This window comes from Salmo salar, chromosome ssa21 (genome assembly GCF_905237065.1).
Source record: "Salmo salar chromosome ssa21, Ssal_v3.1, whole genome shotgun sequence".
Lineage (NCBI taxonomy): Eukaryota > Metazoa > Chordata > Actinopteri > Salmoniformes > Salmonidae > Salmo > Salmo salar.
In genome coordinates this window covers 41,988,168-42,007,305 of record NC_059462.1, presented here as the reverse complement: position 1 = coordinate 42,007,305, position 19,138 = coordinate 41,988,168, and the positions used below count along the sequence as shown (strand labels likewise).

General features: G+C 43.3%; 1 protein-coding gene across 6 annotated transcripts in view; it reads left to right on the top strand.

Annotated features, from left to right (window-relative positions):
* Window positions 1-19,138, top strand: part of LOC106582334 (diacylglycerol kinase beta-like) — a 181,520-nt gene that overhangs the window by 58,325 nt on the left and 104,057 nt on the right. For all 6 annotated transcript variants that reach the window (XR_006761218.1, XM_014165320.2, XM_045704807.1 and 3 more), the window contains 10 exons: window positions 664-713; window positions 2,048-2,122; window positions 2,298-2,417; window positions 2,690-2,807; window positions 11,397-11,485; window positions 12,831-12,947; window positions 14,001-14,099; window positions 14,386-14,493; window positions 14,643-14,716; window positions 17,224-17,298. Coding sequence is in view for 5 of the 6 variants with exons in the window: in XM_014165320.2 (XP_014020795.1) it covers window positions 664-713; window positions 2,048-2,122; window positions 2,298-2,417; window positions 2,690-2,807; window positions 11,397-11,485; window positions 12,831-12,947; window positions 14,001-14,099; window positions 14,386-14,493; window positions 14,643-14,716; window positions 17,224-17,298 (925 nt within the window). In the remaining variant the exon portion in view is untranslated. The remainder of the gene's footprint in view (window positions 1-663; window positions 714-2,047; window positions 2,123-2,297; window positions 2,418-2,689; window positions 2,808-11,396; window positions 11,486-12,830; window positions 12,948-14,000; window positions 14,100-14,385; window positions 14,494-14,642; window positions 14,717-17,223; window positions 17,299-19,138) is intronic.

The window sequence follows — 19,138 nt, the reverse complement described above, 5'->3', positions numbered from 1 at the left end:
TTAATTTTTATGAAATTCACTGAGGAGGATGGTCCTCCCCATGCTCCTCTGAGGAGTTTCCACTGACGCACACACACACACACACACACACACACACACACACACACACACACACACACACACACACACACACACACACACACACACACACAGGTTGTGAGCAGTGAGTCAGAAGTATGGCTCCCCTTGGGATTAACTCAGCCTCAGTACCTGTCCTCGTTAGCCCATGGACATCCTAAACCCTGGTGTGTCCAATAGACTTCTTTAGCGTTGGGAGCTACATCCGCACACTCTGACACAGCTAATCTCTGCTAACTGCTTCCGACATCCCAATAAAACAGGAGTACGTGTCCCGCTCTATTACATCCCCTGCTCCAACATAGGAGTGGTGTTGCGTCACGCGCTAATACTTCCCCTGCTCCAACACAGGAGTGGTGTTGTGTCACGCTCTAATACTTCCCCTGCTCCAACACAGGAGTGGTGTTGTGCCACGCTCAAATACTTCCCCTGCTCCAACACAGGAGTGGTGCTGAGTGACACTCTAATACTTCCCCTGCTCTACAGAGGGGTGGTCTGACTGGGAATTCAAGTGGTGCTGACAGACAGGGACTTCAAGACATTACAGCTGAATCATGGGGTCCCTTTTTTCTCGTTCCCCTCCAGTCATGTTCCGGCTGTACGACACAGATGGCAACGGAGTACTGGACAGCTCGGTTAGTGGCCCTCTCTTCTCTTCTCCTCTCTTCTCTTCTTTTCCCTACTCTTCTCTCCTTTCATCTGTTCTGTTCTCTCTTCTGCTTTACCGTTTTAATCTACTCTTTTCTTTCCTTTCTTCTGTTCTCTCTTCTTCTCTTCTGTACTTTCTTCTGTTCTGTTCTCTCCCCGCTCCTCCCGTCTCCTTTCCTCCCTTCTCCTCCCCTCCCCTCTCCTCTCCTCTCCTTTCCTCTTCTCTCCTTTCTTCTGTTCTGGTCTCTCCTTTCCTTTCCTCTTCTCTCCTCTTCTTTCTTCTGTTCTGGTCTCTCCTTTCCTCTTCTCTTCTCATCTCTTCTCTCCTTTCTTCTGTTCTGGTCTCTCCTTTCCTTTCCTCTTCTCTCCTCTTCTTTCTTCTGTTCTGGTCTCTCCTTTCCTCTTCTCTTCTCATCTCTTCTCTCCTTTCTTCTGTTCTGGTCTCTGCTTTCCTCATCTCCTCTCCTCACAGCTCCTCTCTTCTCCTCTCATACAGTGCTTAGCTCAGTGCAATTAGAACAACCCTGTTACAATACATCCTTATTTCCTCTGAACTGCACTGCTTCATTCTTAGATCCTTCAACAGTATACCGAGTCGATATGCAGGGGTATGAGGTAATTGAAGTAGATATGTATATACACTACCAGTACAAAGTTTTAGAACACCTTCTCATTCCAGGGTTTTTCTTTATTTTGACTATTTTCTACATTGTAGAATAATAGTGACGACATCAACACTATGAAATAACACATATGGAATCATGTAGTAACTGAAAAAGTGTTAAATATTTTATATTTGAGATTCTTAGGATGATATCAGAGGATACTGTCATCATAGGGTGATGTGGATGATATCAGAGGACACTGTCATCATAGAATGATGTGGATGATATCAGAGGATACTGTCATCATAGAATGATGTGGATGATATCAGACGATACTGTCATCATAGAATGATGTCGATGTGGATGATATCAGAGGATACTGTCATCATAGAATGATGTCGATGTGGATGATATCAGAGGATACTGTCATCATAGAATGATGTCGATGTGGATGATATCAGAGGATACTGTGGTCTGACTGACTTAATTTGTTTTCAAGGACACTCCCTATGATTTTCTTGGGCATGCCAAAATGTGGAGGATTTTTTGGTTTTCTAAACGGAGAACATATGTGATCGTCTCTGTCAGTCTCTTGGTAGTAATGTTGTGTCCCCTCTCTGTCTGTGGATGTGTGGATGCGTTCATTTGTTATCAAGAAGACAGCCACAGTGATGTTGTTGTTGTGGTATAATGTTTATCTCGCCTGCTGGGTGTAGGAACTGGACCGCATCATCAATCAGATGGTCCACGTAGCAGAGTACCTGGAATGGGACTCTGCAGAGCTGCGACCGGTAAGGATGCACACAGCCTTGTGTGGCTTGTTTCCCCTGTTCCCAACGTATTGTGGCGACCTGAAAAGGCTAGCTTAACTACAGTGACAAGGAAATGTTGGATCATTACAGTATTATAATTTGACAAGACTTTACTGGACTCATCCTCTGTCCTCCCCCTCTCCCTGTGTTCTAGATCCTGAAGGAGATGATGGAAGAGATAGACTATGACCGGGACGGAACAGTCACTCTGGAGGAGTGGATCAGAGGAGGCCTCACCACCATCCCTCTGCTGGTGCTGCTGGGCATGGAGACGGTGAGGGAGGGTGCATGTGTGTGTGTGTGTGTGTGTGATATTATTTGATAACGGATGCCGTATAGCGGACGCTTTTATCCAAAGTGCATACATGAGTGCATACATTTTAGTAAGTGTATATGATCCCTGTGGGAAGAGAGATAAATTATGTGTCTGTGTGCGTTTGGAGTGTCAGTTCCACAAAATCAATTCAGAAAGATTGATATCTCTCTCTCTCTCTCTCTCTCTCTCTCTCTCTCTCTCTCTCTCTCTCTCTCTCTTTCTCTCTGTAGAATGTTCAGGAAGATGGTCAGCATGTGTGGAAACTGAAGCACTTCAACAAGCCAGCCTACTGTAACTACTGCCACACCATGCTGCTGGGAGTTCGCAAGCAGGGCCTCTGCTGCTCCAGTGAGTGTGTGTGTGTGGCCCTTAGTTCCACTGTCTCTCTCTGTCTCATTATAGAGATACTTCAACATTTTGGCAGAGTCATTTGAACTCGTGGGTACCATTTTTACGTCTCTACGTCCAGTATGAAGGAAGTTAGGTCAGGTAGTTTCACGAGCCAATGCTAACTTGCATTAGCGCAATGACTGGAAGTCTATGGTATCTGCAGATACCAGGGTGCGAATTATGGGAGGGTGCGAATTATATTCAACTCCCCTGAATGAGACATTAGCTCCCCTAAATGCAACAGAAGTCAAACTTTGAGGGGTTCTCTAAATAATACTAACTTAATTATTCACCTATTTGTTTAAAATGCAGTGGTAAATATGTTTTACAATGGTAAATATGAAAATAAATGCTTGAAAAGGAACACCCCAACCTCTCTTTCATGGTTTAAACCATTTATTTATATGTGATTGCACAAATCGTCTCCTTGTTCACTGTGCTGTCCACTCAGTAGTGCTAAATTTGGCCACAGCTGAGCTCCTTTAAATACATTTACATTGTACTAGTTCATTTTCACCATTTGTTTGCCATGAACCCTTGATAAAAATAGCCTTTACTTATTCCAATGCATTAGATTTATCTGTATGTTTATCTGATCTATCACTGTTTGCTTTTGTCAGTCAGCTGTTTAGAGCGATTGATTATTTTCTAGCAGTATTTGTTTTCTTTCCTGGATCAGCTGATGATGGTCCACAATATCACTAGACAATCTAATCCATCCTAAATGAATGACAGTAGGCCTATAGCTAACTCTTTTGGTTAGAAGCATTCGATAGGCCTACATTATTTTGGATTTGTGTGCCCATGAGAACTGTTTTCACAGTGAAACATAATGAAATGTTCATGCCTCTTGGTCCTAGGCTTTGGGATAGTAAAAAGGCCAGTGCCAGAGGACCTGAGGGACCTACTGTGTACATAACTAAAAAGCATGTCTGAAATGTATTGGGGTGCACAATTGTGGATTGATTTAAAAACCAATAGAAGAATCTTAAAATGTATTCTAAAGCTCACAGGCAGCTAGTGCAGAGACCTTAAAACCGGTGTAATGTGTGCTCTCCGTCTGGTCTTGGCCAGTACCCACGCTGCGGCATTCTGTATGTTTTGCAGTTGACCAATGGCTTTCTTGCGTAGACCAGACAGGCGAGCATAACAGTAGTCAAGCCTGCTTGTAATAAAAGCATGGATGAGTCTCTCTGTATCAGCTTGAGAGAGAAACGGCCTTACCTTGGCAATGTTTCTCAGGTGGTAAAAAGCTATTTTAGTAACATTCCTATTATGTGATTTGAAATTTAGCTCAGAATCAAAAATAACACCTAGTTATTTAACCTGGTGTTTTATCTTTATTGCCCGTGAATTAAAATGTGCTTGCTAGATTCTCTCTCTGTGCTTTGGCTCCAACAATAAGTACCTCGGTCTTGTCTTGATTTAGCTGGAAGAAGTTGTGAGCCATCCATGTATTTAAATCACTAATACAGTCTAATAATTTATCAGTGGAGCTATAATCCTCTGGTGACGCAGAAATGTAAAGTTGTGTATTGTCTGCATAGCAGTGAAAATCATTGCTGTGCCTTCTGATAACGCTGCCAAGGGGTAACATATATAAACTGAACAGTACCGGACCCAAAATCGAACCTTGTGGAACGTCACATGTGATGTGTATTTTCTCTGAGTTATTTCACCAAGGGTGAAAAAAAATCTCTCAACTGGTTAAATAGGTCCTAAACCAATTTAGAACTGGACCGGAGAGGCCAACCCGCCTCTCCAGTCTGTCCAGAAGGACATCATGGTCGACAGTGTCGAACGCAGCACTTAAATCTAAGGCTGTCTCTGGGCACGAAAACCAAATTGGATTTTTTACAGTTGTCCCTTAAAAAAACTATTTCTCCATAATTTTGCTTCAGAATGGAAGTTTGGACATTGGTTGATAGTTGCTAAGAGCTGAAGAATCTAGATTACCTTTCTTCAGAAGGGGTTTCCCCATAGCAGTTTTTAGTGCAGTGGAGTGCAGGGTGTGATTAACAATAGCTTGCACTTCTTCAGATATGCAATTAAAAACTGTTTTGAAGAATGTGGTGGGGATAGGATCGAGAAAGCAGGGAGAAGGCTTAAGTTGTGATATCACTTTCCTGAGCATGTCTGTGTCAACCAGGGAGAATTCATCCGCAGTGCCTTTGCGTGGTGGGCTAGGGCACATATCATCAAACTTCTCATCATGCTTGACTGATACATTGTAGCCTAGTCTAGTAAATTGACTGTATGTGTTAGGGTGACCATCTCGTTTTTCCAGGTATAGTTTCAGACCTATTGCAGGTGTCTTGAATTTTTAAAATGAAGAAAAAAAATCTTTGTCAGCAAGACGCATTAATCAATGACAATCTCCTAATGCCATTTGACATCCTTTTTGGTGTTTTGTAAACAGATGTCCATTCATCATACTGCTCAAGTGTACATCCACTGCACTATTTTGATTATTTTGGAGTCGATGAACATGTCACGTCCTGACCATAGAAAGCTGTTATTTTCTATGGTAGAGTAGGTCAAGGCATGACAGGGGGGTTATCTAGTTTAGTTTTTCTATGTTGTTATGTTCTAGTTTTGTATTTCTATGTTGGGTTTTGTCTGGGATGATCTCTAGTTAGAGGCAGCTGGTCATCGTTGTCTCTAATTGGAGATCATACTTAAGTAGGTGTTTTTCCCACCTGGGTTTGTGGGAGATTGTTTTTGAGTTAGTGTATCTTTCACAGCAGGGGTCACGGGTTGTTGTTTTTTTGTTCCTTAGTTTATGTGTATGTATTGCATAGTTTCACAGTTCAATAAAATATGTGGAACGATAATCACGCTGCATTTTGGTCATATTGTGGTGGGATCTTGTTTTTGTACAGCTCAGTAGCCTGCAGAACGTAACGTTCGTTTTCCATTGTTTATTATTTTGATTTAGTGTTCTGAGTTAAAGTAAATACTGAACATGAGCACTTACCACGCTGCACCTTGGTCTCCTCCTTTTGACGATCGTCACAGAAGATCCCACCACAATATGACCAAAATGCAGCGTGATTATTGTTCCACATATTTTATTGAACTGTGAAACTATGCAATAAACTAAAGAACAACAAACCGTGACACAGAGGTGAAACATAAACTAACTCAAAAACAATCTCCCACAAACCCAGGTGGGAAAAACACCTACTTAAGTATGATCTCCAATTAGAGACAACGATGACCAGCTGCCTCTAATTGGCTTCTTCCTTTCTGAGCGGCCTTTCAGGTTACGTCGATATAGGACTCGTTCTACTGTGGATATAGATACTTTTGTACCTGTTTCCTCCAGCATCTTCACAATGTCCTTTGCTGTTGTTCTGGGATTGATTTGCACTTTTCGCACCAAAGTACGTTCAAATCAAATCAAATGTATTTATATAGCCCTTCTTACATCAGCTGATATCTCAAAGTGCTGTACAGAAACCCAGCCTAAAACCCCAAACAGCAAGCAATGCAGGTGTAGAAGCACGGTGGCTAGGAAAAACTCCTTAGAAAGGCCAAAACCTAGGAAGAAACCTAGAGAGGAACCAGGTTATGAGGGGTGGCCAGTCCTCTTCTGGCTGTGCCGGGTGGAGATTATAACAGCACATGGCCAAGATGTTCAAATGTTCATAAATGACCAGCATGGTCAAATAATAATAATCATAGTAGTTGTCGAGGGTGCAAAAAGTCAGTAACACAAGAGTAAGTGTCAGTTGGCTTTTTCATAGTGGATCTTTGAGAGTATCTCTACCGCTCCTGCTGTCTCTAGAGAGTTGAAAACAGCAGGTCTGGGACAGGTAGCACGTCCGGTGAACAGGTCAGGGTTCCAGCAGGTCTGGGACAGCAGGTCTGGGACAGGTAGCACGTCCGGTGAACAGGTCAGGGTTCCATAGCTGCAGGCAGAACAGTTGGAACTGGAGCAGCAGCACGGCCAGGTGAACTGGGGAAAGCAAGGAGTCATCAAGCCAGGTAGTCCTGAGGCATGGTCCTAGGGCACAGGTTCTCCGAGAGAGAGAAAGAAAGAAAAAGAGAAAGAGAGAATTAGAGAGAGCATATTGAAATTCACACAGGACACCGGAAAAGACAAGAGAAATACTCCAGATGTGACAGACTGACCCTAGCCCCCCGACACATAACTACTGCAGCATAAATACTGGAGGCTGAGACAGGAGGGGTCAGGAGACACTGTGGCCCCATCTGATGAAACCCCCGGACAGGGCCAAACAGGTAGGATATAACCCCACCCACTTTGCCAAAGCACAGCCCCCACACCACTGGAGGGATGTCTCCAACCACCAACATACCATCCCGGGACAAGGCCGAGTATAGCCCACAAAGATCTCCGCGACGGCACAACCCAAGGGGGGGCGCCAACCCAGACAGGAAGACCACGTCAGTGACTCAACCCACTCAAGTGACGCACCCCTCCCAGGGACGGCATGGAAGAACACCAGTAAGCCAGTGACTCAGCCCCTGTAATAGAGGTAGAGGCAGAGAATCCCAGTGGAAAGAGGGGAAACCGGCCAGGCAGAGACAGCAAGGGCGGTTCGTTGTTCCAGCCTTTCCGTTCACCTTCACACCCCTGGGCCAGACTACACTAAATCATAGGACCTACTGAAGAGATGTGTCTTCAGTAAAGACTTAAAGGTTGAGACTGAGTCTGCGTCTCTCACATGGGTAGGCAGACTATTCCATAAAAATGGAGCTCTATAGGAGAAAGCCCTGCCTCCAGCTGTTTGCTTAGAATTTCTAGGAACAATTAGGAGGCCCACGTCTTGTGACCGTAGCGTACGTGTAGGTATGTACGGCAGGACCAAATCGGAAAGATAGGTAGGAGCAAGCCCATGTAATGCTTTGTAGTTTAGCAGTAAAACCTTGAAATCAGCCCTTGCCTTAACAGGAAGCCAGTGTAGGGAGGCTAGCACTGGAGTAATATGATCAAATTTTTTGGTTCTAGTCAGGATTCTAGCAGCCGTATTTAGCACTAACTGAAGTTTATTTAGTGCTTTATCCGGGTAGCCGGAAAGTAGAGCATTGCAGTAGTCCAACCTAGAAGTAACAAAGACATGGATACATTTTTCTGCGTCATTTTTGGACAGAAAGTTTCTGATTTTTGCAATGTTACGTAGATGGAAAAAAGCTGTCCTTGAAACAGTCTTGATATGTTCTTAAAAAGAGAGATCAGGGTCCAAAGTAACGCCGAGGTCCTTCACAGTTTTATTTGAGACGACAGTACAACCATCCAGATTAATTGTCAGATTCAACAGAAGATCTATTTGTTTCTTGGGACCTAGAACAAGCATCTCTGTTTTGTCCGAGTTTAAAAGTAGAAAGTTTGCAGCCATCCACTTCCTTATGTCTGAGACACAGGCTTCTAGCGAGGGCAATTTTGGGGCTTCACCATGTTTCATTGAAATGTACAGCTGTGTGTCATCCGCATAGCAGTGAAATTTAACATTATGTTTTCGAATGACATCCCCAAGAGGTAAAATATATAGTGAAAACAATAGTGGTCCTAAAACGGAACCTTGAGGAACACCGAAATTTACAGTTGATTTGTCAGAGGACAAACCATTCACAGAGACAAACTGATATCTTTCCGACAGATAAGAGCTAAACCAGGCCAGAACTTGTCCATGTAGACCAATTTGGGTTTCCAATCTCTCCAAAAGAATGTGGTGATCGATGGTATCAAAAGCAGCACTAAGATCTAGGAGCACGAGGACAGATGCAGAGCCTCGGTCTGACGTCATTAAAAGGTCATTTACCACCTTTACAAGTGCAGTCTCAGTGCTATGATGGGGTCTAAAACCAGACTGAAGCGTTTCGTATACATTGTTTGTCTTCAGGAAGGCAGTGAGTTGCTGCGCAACAGCTTTTTCATTTTTTTTTGAGAGGAATGGAAGATTCGATATAGGCCGATAGCTTTTTATAATTTCTGGGTCAAGATTTGGCTTTTTCAAGAGAGGCTTTATTACTGCCACTTTTAGTGAGTTTGGTACACATCCGGTGGATAGAGAGCCGTTTATTATGTTCAACATAGGAGGGCCAAGCACAGAAAGCAGCTCTTTCAGTAGTTTAGTTGGAATAGGGTCCAGTATGCAGCTTGAAGGTTTAGAGGCCATGATTATTTTCATCATTGTGTCAAGAGATATAGTACTAAAAGACTTTAGTGTCTCCCTTGATCCTAGGTCCTTGCAGGGTTGTGCAGACTCAGGACAACGGAGCTTTGGAGGAATACGCAGATTTAAAGAGGAGTCCGTAATTTGCTTTCTAATGATCATGATCTTTTCCTCATAGAAGTTCATGAATTCATCACTGCTGAAGTGAGAGCCATCTTCTCTTGGGGAATGCTGCTTTTCAGTTAACTTTGCGACAGTATTAAAAAGAAATTTCGGATTGTTCTTATTTTTCTCAATTAAGTTGGAAAAATAGGATGATCGAGCAGCAGTGAGGGCTCTTCGATAGTGCACGGTACTGTCTTTCCAAGCTAGTCGGAAGACTTCCAGTTTGGTGTGGCGCCATTTCCGTTCCAATTTTCTGGAAGCTTGCTTCAGAGCTTGTGTATTTTCTGTATACCAGGGACCTAGTTTCTTATGACAAATGTTTTTAGTTTTTAGGAGTGCAACTGCATCTAGGGTATTGCGCAAGGTTAAATTGAGTTCCTCGGTTAGGTGGTTAACTGATTTTTGTCCTCTGACGTCCTTGGGCAGGCAGAGGGAGTCTGGAAGGGCATCAAGGAATCTTTGGGTTGTCTGAGAATTTATAGCACAACTTTTAATGCTTCTTGGTTGGGGTCTGAGCAGATTATTTGTTGCGATTGCAAACGTAATAAAATGGTGGTCCGATAGTCCAGGATTATGAGGAAAAACATTAAGATCCACAACATTTATTCCATGGGACAAAACTAGGACCAGAGATATGTTGGACAAAACCCACTGAGTCGATGATGGCTCCCAAAGCCTTTTGGAGTGGGTCTGTGGACTTTTCCATGTGAATATTAAAGTCACCAAAAATTAGAATATTATCTGCGATGACTACAAGGTCCGATAGGAATTCAGGGAACTCAGTGAGGAACGCTGCATATGGCCCAGGAGGCCTGTAAACAGTAGCTATAAAAAGTGATTGAGTAGGCTGCATAGATTTCATGACTAGAAGCTCAAAAGACGAAAACGTCGTTGTTGTTTTTTGGGGGGTAAATTGAAATTTGCTATCGTAAATGTTAGCAACACCTCCGCCTTTGCGGGATGCGCGGGGATATGGTCACTAATGTAACCTGGGGGTGAGGCCTCATTTAACACAGTAAATTCATCAGGCTTGAGCCATGTTTCAGTCAGGCCAATCACATCAAGATTACGATCAGTGATTAGTTCATTGACTATAACTGCCTTTGAAGTGAGGGATCTAACATTAAGTAGTCCTATATTGAGAAGTGAGGTATCACAATCTCTTTCAATAATGGCAGGGATGGAGGAGGTCTTTATACTAGTGAGATTGCTAAGGCGAACACCGCCATCTTTAATTTTGCCCAACCTAGGTCGAGGCACAGACACGTTCATCTCTAGGACACAGAACGCATCTCCTTCCTGAGCGGTATGACGGCTGCGTGGTCCCATGGTGTTTATACTTGCGTATTATTGTTTGTACAGATGTACGTGGTACCTTCAGGTGTTTGGAAATTGCTCCCAAGGATGAACCAGACCTGTGGAGGTCTACAATTTATTTTCTGAGGTCTTGGCTGATTTCTTTTGATTTTCCCATGATGTCAAGCAAAGAGGCACTGAGTTTGAAGGTAGGCTTTGAAATACATCCACAGGTACACCTCCAATTGACTCAAATTATGTCAGTTAGCCTATGAGAAGCTTCTAAAGCCATGACATCATTTTCTGGAATTTTACAAGCTGTTTAAAAGCACAGTCAACTTAGTGCATGTAAACTTCTGACCCACTGGAATTGTGATACAGTGAATTATAAGTGAAATAATCTGTCTGTAAACAATTGTTGGAAAAATGACTTGTGTCATGCACAAAGTAGATGTCCTAACCGACTTGCCAAAACTATAGTTTGTTAACAAGAAATTTGTGGAGTGGTTGAAAAACGAGTTTTAATGACTCGAACCTAAGTGTATGTAAACTTCCCTCTTCAACTGTACCTTCAATAGGCACTGAGAGACTCCGGGGAAGTAGATAAAGGGCCTCATTGCCAAAATACCGAAGTATCCCTTTAAGTCCCTCTTTCTGTCCCTGGTTGGCCTTCACTGCTCCACTCTCTGTTTCTCTCTTCCTGCCTTTCAGTTCTTCTCTCTGTCTTTCAACCAGATGTTTATATTATATTTATATTTATGTCTCTTATTCAATCCTCCATTCTGTGAATAATGAACATGATTGCAGTACTTATTAATGATCTATTATCATGGATAATGCTATGGCTTGGTCATTTTATTACATGATTCAATGAAAGGGTTGGTGTTGCTACTCAGTGTTCATCCACTGGTGAACTGTCTCTCTCTGTACCTCTGTGTTTCAGTATGCAAGTACACAGTCCATGAACGCTGTGTGTCCAAAGACATTGCTGCCTGCATCAGCACCTACGCCAAGTCCCGCAGACACACCAATGTGAGTACACAACTACACACACAAAACACACACAAAAACACACCGGCACACACACACGTTTATTTTATTTTACTATTCTTGTGGGGACCAAACAGTTGAGTCCCATTCAGAATCATATTTTCACTAAACCCTAACTCCTAACCCTAATTGCAACCCTAACCCTAAACCTAACCCCTAAGCCTAAAATAGACTTTTTCCTTGTGGGGACTGGCGAAATGTCCCCCCTCGTATCCACTTGTTTTACAACCCTTGTGAGGACCTCTAGTGTCTCAGCAACATCTGACTAATGTTGCTGAGCAACCTGTTTCGTCAGGAGCAGAAGGGTCATGGGAGCAGGGATTCGCTCTCTCTCACACGCACACTCACACACACACACACCCATACGCACAGGCTCATGGGTGCAGAGAGATCATGCAGTGCTACTAATGTTGTTAACTGCATCTCTATATTTAACCCCTAATTTAATTAGACACCTTCTGGAATGATCTCACAGACTTGGAGTTGTCCCTCTAAGACCTTCTCTTTCTCTCCAGACGGAATTCTACTCTGTTTCAGCTCCACTTCACTTTTTCAAGTCTGGTTCAATAACAGAAGATGCCTTTCAGAAGGTCTCTTATTTTTGTAAATATCTGGCACAAAACATAGCATGTTTAGCACTGGATTAATGTGGTAACTTCCTTTAAATCATGATTGTTGTCTCTCTCTCCCTTCCTCCCTCCCTCTCTCCCTTCCTCCCTCCCTCTCTCTTTCCCTTCCTACCTCTCTCTCTCTCCCTTCCTCCCTCTCTCTCCCTTCTTGCTTCTCTCCCTCTCTCCATTCCTGCCTCTCTCCATTCCTGCCTCTCTCCATTCCTGCCTCTCTCCCTTCCTGCCTCTCTCCCTTCCTCCCTCTCTCCCTACCTGCCTCTCTCCCTACATGCCTCTCTCCCTACCTGCCTCTCTCCCTACCTGCCTCTCACCCTACCTGCTTCTCTCCCTACCTGCTTCTCTCCCTACCTGCTTCTCTCCCTACTTGCTTCTCTCCCTTCCTGCTTCTCTCCCTTCCTGCTTATCTCCCTTCCTGCCTCTCTCCCTCTCTTCCTTTCTGCCCCTCTCCCTCTCTCCCTTCCTGCCTCTCTCCCTCTCTTCCTTTCTGCCCCTCTCCCTCTCTCCCTTCCTGCCTCTCTCCCTCTCTTCCTTTCTGCCCCTCTCCCTCTCTCCCTTCCTGCCTCTCTCCCTCTCTTCCTTTCTGCCCCTCTCCCTCTCTCCCTTCCTGCCTCTCTCCCTCTCTTCCTTCCTCTCTCTCTCCCTTCCTGCCTCTCTCCCTCTCTTCCTTCCTGCCTCTCTCCCTTCCTGCCACTCTCCAGGCCATGCAGCATGTCTGGATGGAGGGAAACTCTCCCACTAAGTGTGACCGCTGTCACAGAAGTATCAAGTGCTACCAGGGCTTAACGGGCCTACACTGTGTGTGGTGTCAGATCACTGTGAGTAGTACACACCACCCTTTACTGGAGAACTCCTGGTATAGTTACAATGTTTTGGTTCATAGTGCCTCATGTCAAGTGCCTTGGCTAGTATCAAGTGCTTCAGAGTCTTCTGCTAATAAAAATGGTCTTGCTGACTTGCCTAGTTAAATAAAGGCTAAATAAAATAAAAAATAAAAATGGTCCTGAAGAAATTCACAGCAATAGTTTGTAATCAACCTATTATTTTTCACATTTTGACTTTACCAGAGATGTCCTCTAGATGTCACCATTTTCTTTTAAATGTTTAATAATTTATAATGAACACTCAAACAGTGATTCATCAAACCACCAGTAAGTGGAGTTCAAAGAGCATGTTAGGATTGTCAACTTAGCTTAGTGATGTTCTCATCCCTTTAGCATTACTGCAGTTTAGCTTGGATATGTTCTCATCCCTTTAGCATCACTGCAGTAAAGCTTAGATATGTTCTCATCCCTTTAGCATCACTGCAGTTTAGCTTAGATATGTTCTCATCCCTTTAGCATCACTGCAATTTAGCTTAGTTATGTTCTCATCCCTTTAGCATCACTGCAGTTTAGCTTAGATATGTTCTCATCCCTTTAGCATCACTGCAATTTAGCTTAGTTATGTTCTCATCCCTTTAGCATCACTGCAAATTAGCTTAGTGATGTTCTCATCCCTTTAGCATCACTGCAAATTAGCTTAGTGACGTTCTCATCCCTTTAGCATCACTGCCGGCATTCATTCTCAGTCTTGGAAGCAGCTAATGTACTCTTTACATGAATCAGACTTTGGCATGAACCAGGGGAAAGAGGATATATTCCTATAGTAGTATATTTTCCGTTAGTATTAGCTTCAAGCATTTATGGGGCATTTGAGTGAAGTGTTTTGAATAACGTCTGCCACTGTGTCAAATGACTTGTGTGAATATATCTTTGGTATTCCTTTCCACTCTCCTCCTCTCATCTTCCTCCGCTCCTTTCTTCCCTCCATTCTCCTCATCTTAAATAAGGATTAAATAAAACATGTAAAAAATCTTCCTTCCCGATCAGCTCCACAATAAGTGTGCGTCCAACATGAAGCCGGAGTGTGATGGAGGAGCCCTTAGAGACCACACTCTACTCCCCTCCTACATCTGCCCTGTGGTCCTGGTGAGATCACATGAAATCAATCACACTCTGAATCTCCTTTTTATTTATCTCCAATACTTCAATACTGAAAAACACTAACACCCCCTTGAGATATATATAATTATAGGTCCATAAAGTTATACACTTGCCCCATTTCTCTGTAACAATTCATAAATTCATAAACAAATGTATCTTTGTCTATGTCTGTCCATCCGTCCTTTTGTCTGTCTCGTCCGTCCGTCCGTCCGTCCGTCCGTCCGTCCGTCCGTCCGTCCGTCCGTCCGTCCGTCCGTCCGTCTGTCTGCAGGACCGTCATTCTGTTGTGAAGCGGGGTGAAGGGGACTCCCCGCCCAGCAGCAGCCCTGACAACATGAGTCAGAGCTTGAAATTCACAGGAGACGGACAAGCACTGCAGGTGAGTAAATCAAGCCCAGATCATCTTCAGTGGTTAAAGCCTTGGAGTTTGTTGTGTTTGCTGATGGCAGGTTAAAGTGTGTGCTGTGTTTGCATGGGTATACACTACTCTACAGTATCTCATTAGCCTGTCTCTGATCTCCTGTTCAGATCACTCCTCTCCCAGGTACACATCCCCTCCTGGTCCTGGTCAACCCAAAGAGTGGAGGGAGACAGGGGGAGCGGTAAGTCACAGTGTCTCATATTATTAACGGATTGAAACACTCCTGCAATATACACTAGTATGTGGACACCTGCTTCCATTCAGCCTCAAGATCATTAGTGAGGTCGGGCACTGATGTTGGGCGATTAGGCCTGGCTCGCAGTCAGCATTCCAACTCATCCCAAAGGTGTTTGATGGGGTTGAGGTCAGGTCTCTGTGCAGGCCAGTCAAGTTCTTCCACACCGATCTTGACAAACAATTTCTGTATGGACCTCGCTTTGTGTACGGGGGCATTTTAATGCTGAAACAGGAAAGGATGTTGCCCAAACTGCTGCCACGAAGTTGGAAGCACAGAATCGTCTAGAATGTCATTGTATTCTGTAGCGTTAAGATGTCCCTTCACTGGAACTAAGGGAAATAGCCCGAACCATGAAAAATAGCCCCAGACCATTATTCCTCCTCCAACAAACTTTATAGTTGGCACTATGCATTCGGGCAGGCAGCATTCTCCTGGCATCTGCCAAACCCAGATTTGTCCATCGGACTGCCAGATGGTGAAGCGTTCTGGCAGTCCGAACAGTTATTTTGCTGACATTGCTTCCAGAGGCCGTTTGGAACTCGGTAGTGAGTGTTGCAACTGAGGACAGACCATTTTTACGCGCTGTGGCCTTCAGCACTTGGCGGTCCCATTCTGTGAGATTGTGTGGCCTACCACTTCGTGGCTGAGCCGTTGTTGCTCCTAGATGCTTCCACTTCACAATAACAGCATTTCCAGTTGAACAGGGCCGCTCTAGCAGGGCAGAAATCTGACAAACTGACTTGTTGGAAAGGTGGCATCCTATGACAGTGCCACATTGAAAGTCACTGAACTCTTCAGTAAAGCCCATTCTACTGCAAATGTTTGTCTATAGAGATTGCATGGCTGTCTGCTCAATGTTATACACCTGTCAGCAACAGCTGTGGCTGAAATAGCCAAATCCACATACTTTTGGCCATGTAGTGTATGTTTCATACAGTCCTGTAATGCTACTGACAAAGTGTTATAAAGACTTTGGCTGACTGTTCATCATAGAATCAAAGTAATATGAAGCTAGCATAGCTAAAGCTAACAACAATAACTGCCTGGTCTTTGGAGATTAAATTCTATAATTTTTGGGCTATGTAATTACAGAGGATTTAACATTTTGGAAATAATGATGGTCCATTGGCTGTTCTGACACAGTGTCCTAAAAGCAGTTGTTAATGAAAATGAATGTGTTCACTGTTTAAGCATTCTCTCCTCTCTCCTCCCACCATGCATTTCACAGCACCAGGAGGCCTGCTTTGTTGGCTTCAGAAACTCCATCACCATAGCAACACAGTCTTAAATACCACTTAAAAGGGAAATTATTCTCTATTATTAGACATGTTCTCCTAAAAAAAGATGCATTTAATCTCTGAGTGCAAAAACAAAGCCTATTTCTGCTCCCTTTGATGTCAATAAGGAAATGAAAGGGTTGGTGTTGAGTCACAGATTGGTCTTGTTTTTGTGAATGAGGCTTTCAGGCAGTTTAATGACTGTTTTACAGCATTTTAAATGTCACACGGTCCTCTTATATTAAATAGTATATTTATACAAATTTTTCCTTCTGAATGAACTTTGTAAAACTTAAATTTAAGTTTTCTTCATGACACATTCATAACAGTATCATAGCAAACTGTATCTGACACACCATATAGAATGAGTTGCATTCTAAGCCAAATGTTTTGTCTGTGGTGATGCATTCTAACCTAGCTGTCGGCTTTCTGTTGTCTCTTGCCACTGCTTTTCACACTCTGACCAAAGTGCAGTGTGGGTATTGGAAGCTACTGACGCAATTACCAGTGCAAGGTCAATGTGGAGCCTTCAATATAATAGATCTCCGATGCAGCTCCTGCTTGTCAATGTAACAGGAAACTGCTATGTCAATGGGCACAGTAAGCTGTAAGCTGATAATTACAATTTTAGAGCAAAATCACATTTACTGTGGACACCATGTTAACTGTGTTTTTTAAGTAAAACTTGTAATTAAATGTTGCTACTTTACATTCTATGTCTGTCTTTGTATGCATGCAGTATTAGTTCTCTCTCATTCCCTCTCTCTCCCCCTGGCTCACTCTCTCTCTCTCTTACTCTCTCTCTTTCCGTCTCTCTCGTGCTTGCTCTCTCTCTCTCTCTCTGGCTCGCTCTCTCTCTTTCTCTCTTTCTGTCTCTCTCTTGCTTGCTCTCTCTCTCTCTCTCTCTCTCTCTCTCTCTCTCTCTCTCTCTCCCCCTGGCTCACTCTCTCTCTCTCTCTCTCTCTCTCTGGCTCGCTCTCTCTCTCTCTCTCTCTCTCTCTCTCTCTCTCTCTCTCTCTCTCTCTCTCTCTCTCTCTCTCTCTCTCTCTCTCTTCTGGCTCCATTTTGCACATTGTTTGAGTTTGTCAGCATGTGTGTATGTGCAGTAACTCTAACAAAGCTGTCATATGGTCTATATATATATATATATACATATATATATGTCTTCTACAGGGTATTGAGAAAGTTCCAGTACCTGCTGAACCCCAGGCAGGTGTACAGTCTCGACCGAGGGGGACCCATGGTGGGGTAAGACTAATTCATTACTATAGACCCATGGTGGGTTAAGACTCATCCTCACCGCTATAGACCCATGGTGGGTAAGACTCATCCTCATCACTACAGACCCATGGTGGGTAAGACTAACTAATCACTATAGACCCATGGTGGGGCAAGACTAATTCATCACTATAGACCCATGGTGGGGCAAGACTAATTCATTACTATAGACCCATGGTAGGGTAAGACTAATTCATTACTATAGACCCATGGTGGGGTAAGACTAATTCATTACTATAGACCCATGGTAGGGTAAGACTAACTCATCACTACAGACCCATGGTGGGGTAAGACTAATTCATTACTATAGACCCATAGTGGGGTAAGACTAATTCATTACTATAGACCCATGGTAGGGTAGGACTAATTCATTACTATAGACCCATGGTAGGGTAGGACTAATTCATTACTATAGACCCATGGTGGGGTAGGACTAATTCATTACTATAGACCCATGGTAGGGTGAGACTAATTCATTACTATAGACCCATGGTAGGGTAAGACTAATTCATCACTATAGACCCATGGTGGGGTAAGACTAATTCATTACTATAGACGCATGGTAGGGTAGGACTAATTCATTACTATAGACCCATGGTAGGGTAGGACTAATTCATTACTATAGACCCATGGTAGGGTGAGACTAATTCATTACTATAGACCCATGGTAGGGTAGGACTAATTCATTACTATAGACCCATGGTAGGGTAAGACTAATTCATCACTATAGACCCATGGTGGGGTAAGACTAATTCATTACTATAGACCCATGGTAGGGTAGGACTAATTCATTACTATAGACCCATGGTAGGGTAAGACTAATTCATTACTATAGACACATGGTGGGTAAGACTAATTCATTACTATAGACCCATGGTGGGGTAAGACTAATTCATTACTATAGACCCATGGTGGGGTAAGACTCATCCTCATCACTATAGACCCATGGTGGGTAAGACTAATTCATCACTATAGACACATGGTGGGGTAAGACTATTCATTACTATAGACCCATGGTAGGGTTGGACTAATTCATCACTAAAGACCCATGGTGAGGTAAGACTAATTCATACTATAGACCCATGGTGGGTAAGACTAATTCATCACTATAGACCCATGGTGGGTAAGACTAATTCATCACTATAGACACATGGTGGGTAAGACAAATTCAGTACTATAGACCAATGGTGGGTAAGACTACTTCATTACTATAGACCCATGGTGGGTAAGACTAATTCATCACTATAGACCCATGGTGGGTAAGACTAATTCATCACTATAGACACATGGTGGGTAAGACTAATTCATCACTATAGACACATGGTGGGTAAGACTAATTCATTACTATAGACCAATGGTGGGTTAGACTAAATCATCACTATAGACACATGGTGGGTAAGACTAATTCATTACTATAGACCCATTGTGGGGTAAGAGTAATTCATTACTATCGACCCATGGTAGGGTAAGACTAATTCATTACTACAGACCCATGGTGGGTAAGACTAATTCATTACTATAGACCCATGGTGAGGTAAGACTAATTCAATACTATAGACCCATGGTGGGGTAAAACTAATTCATAACTATAGAGCCATGGTAGGGTAAGACTAACTCATCACTATAGACCCATGGTGGGTAAGACTAACTCATCACTATAGACCCATGGTGAGGTAAGACTAATTCATTACTATAGACCCATGGTAGGGTAAGACTAACTCATCACTATAGGTCCATGGTGGGGTAAGACTAATTCATTACTATAGACCCACGGTAGGGTAAGACTAATTCATCACTATAGACCCATGGT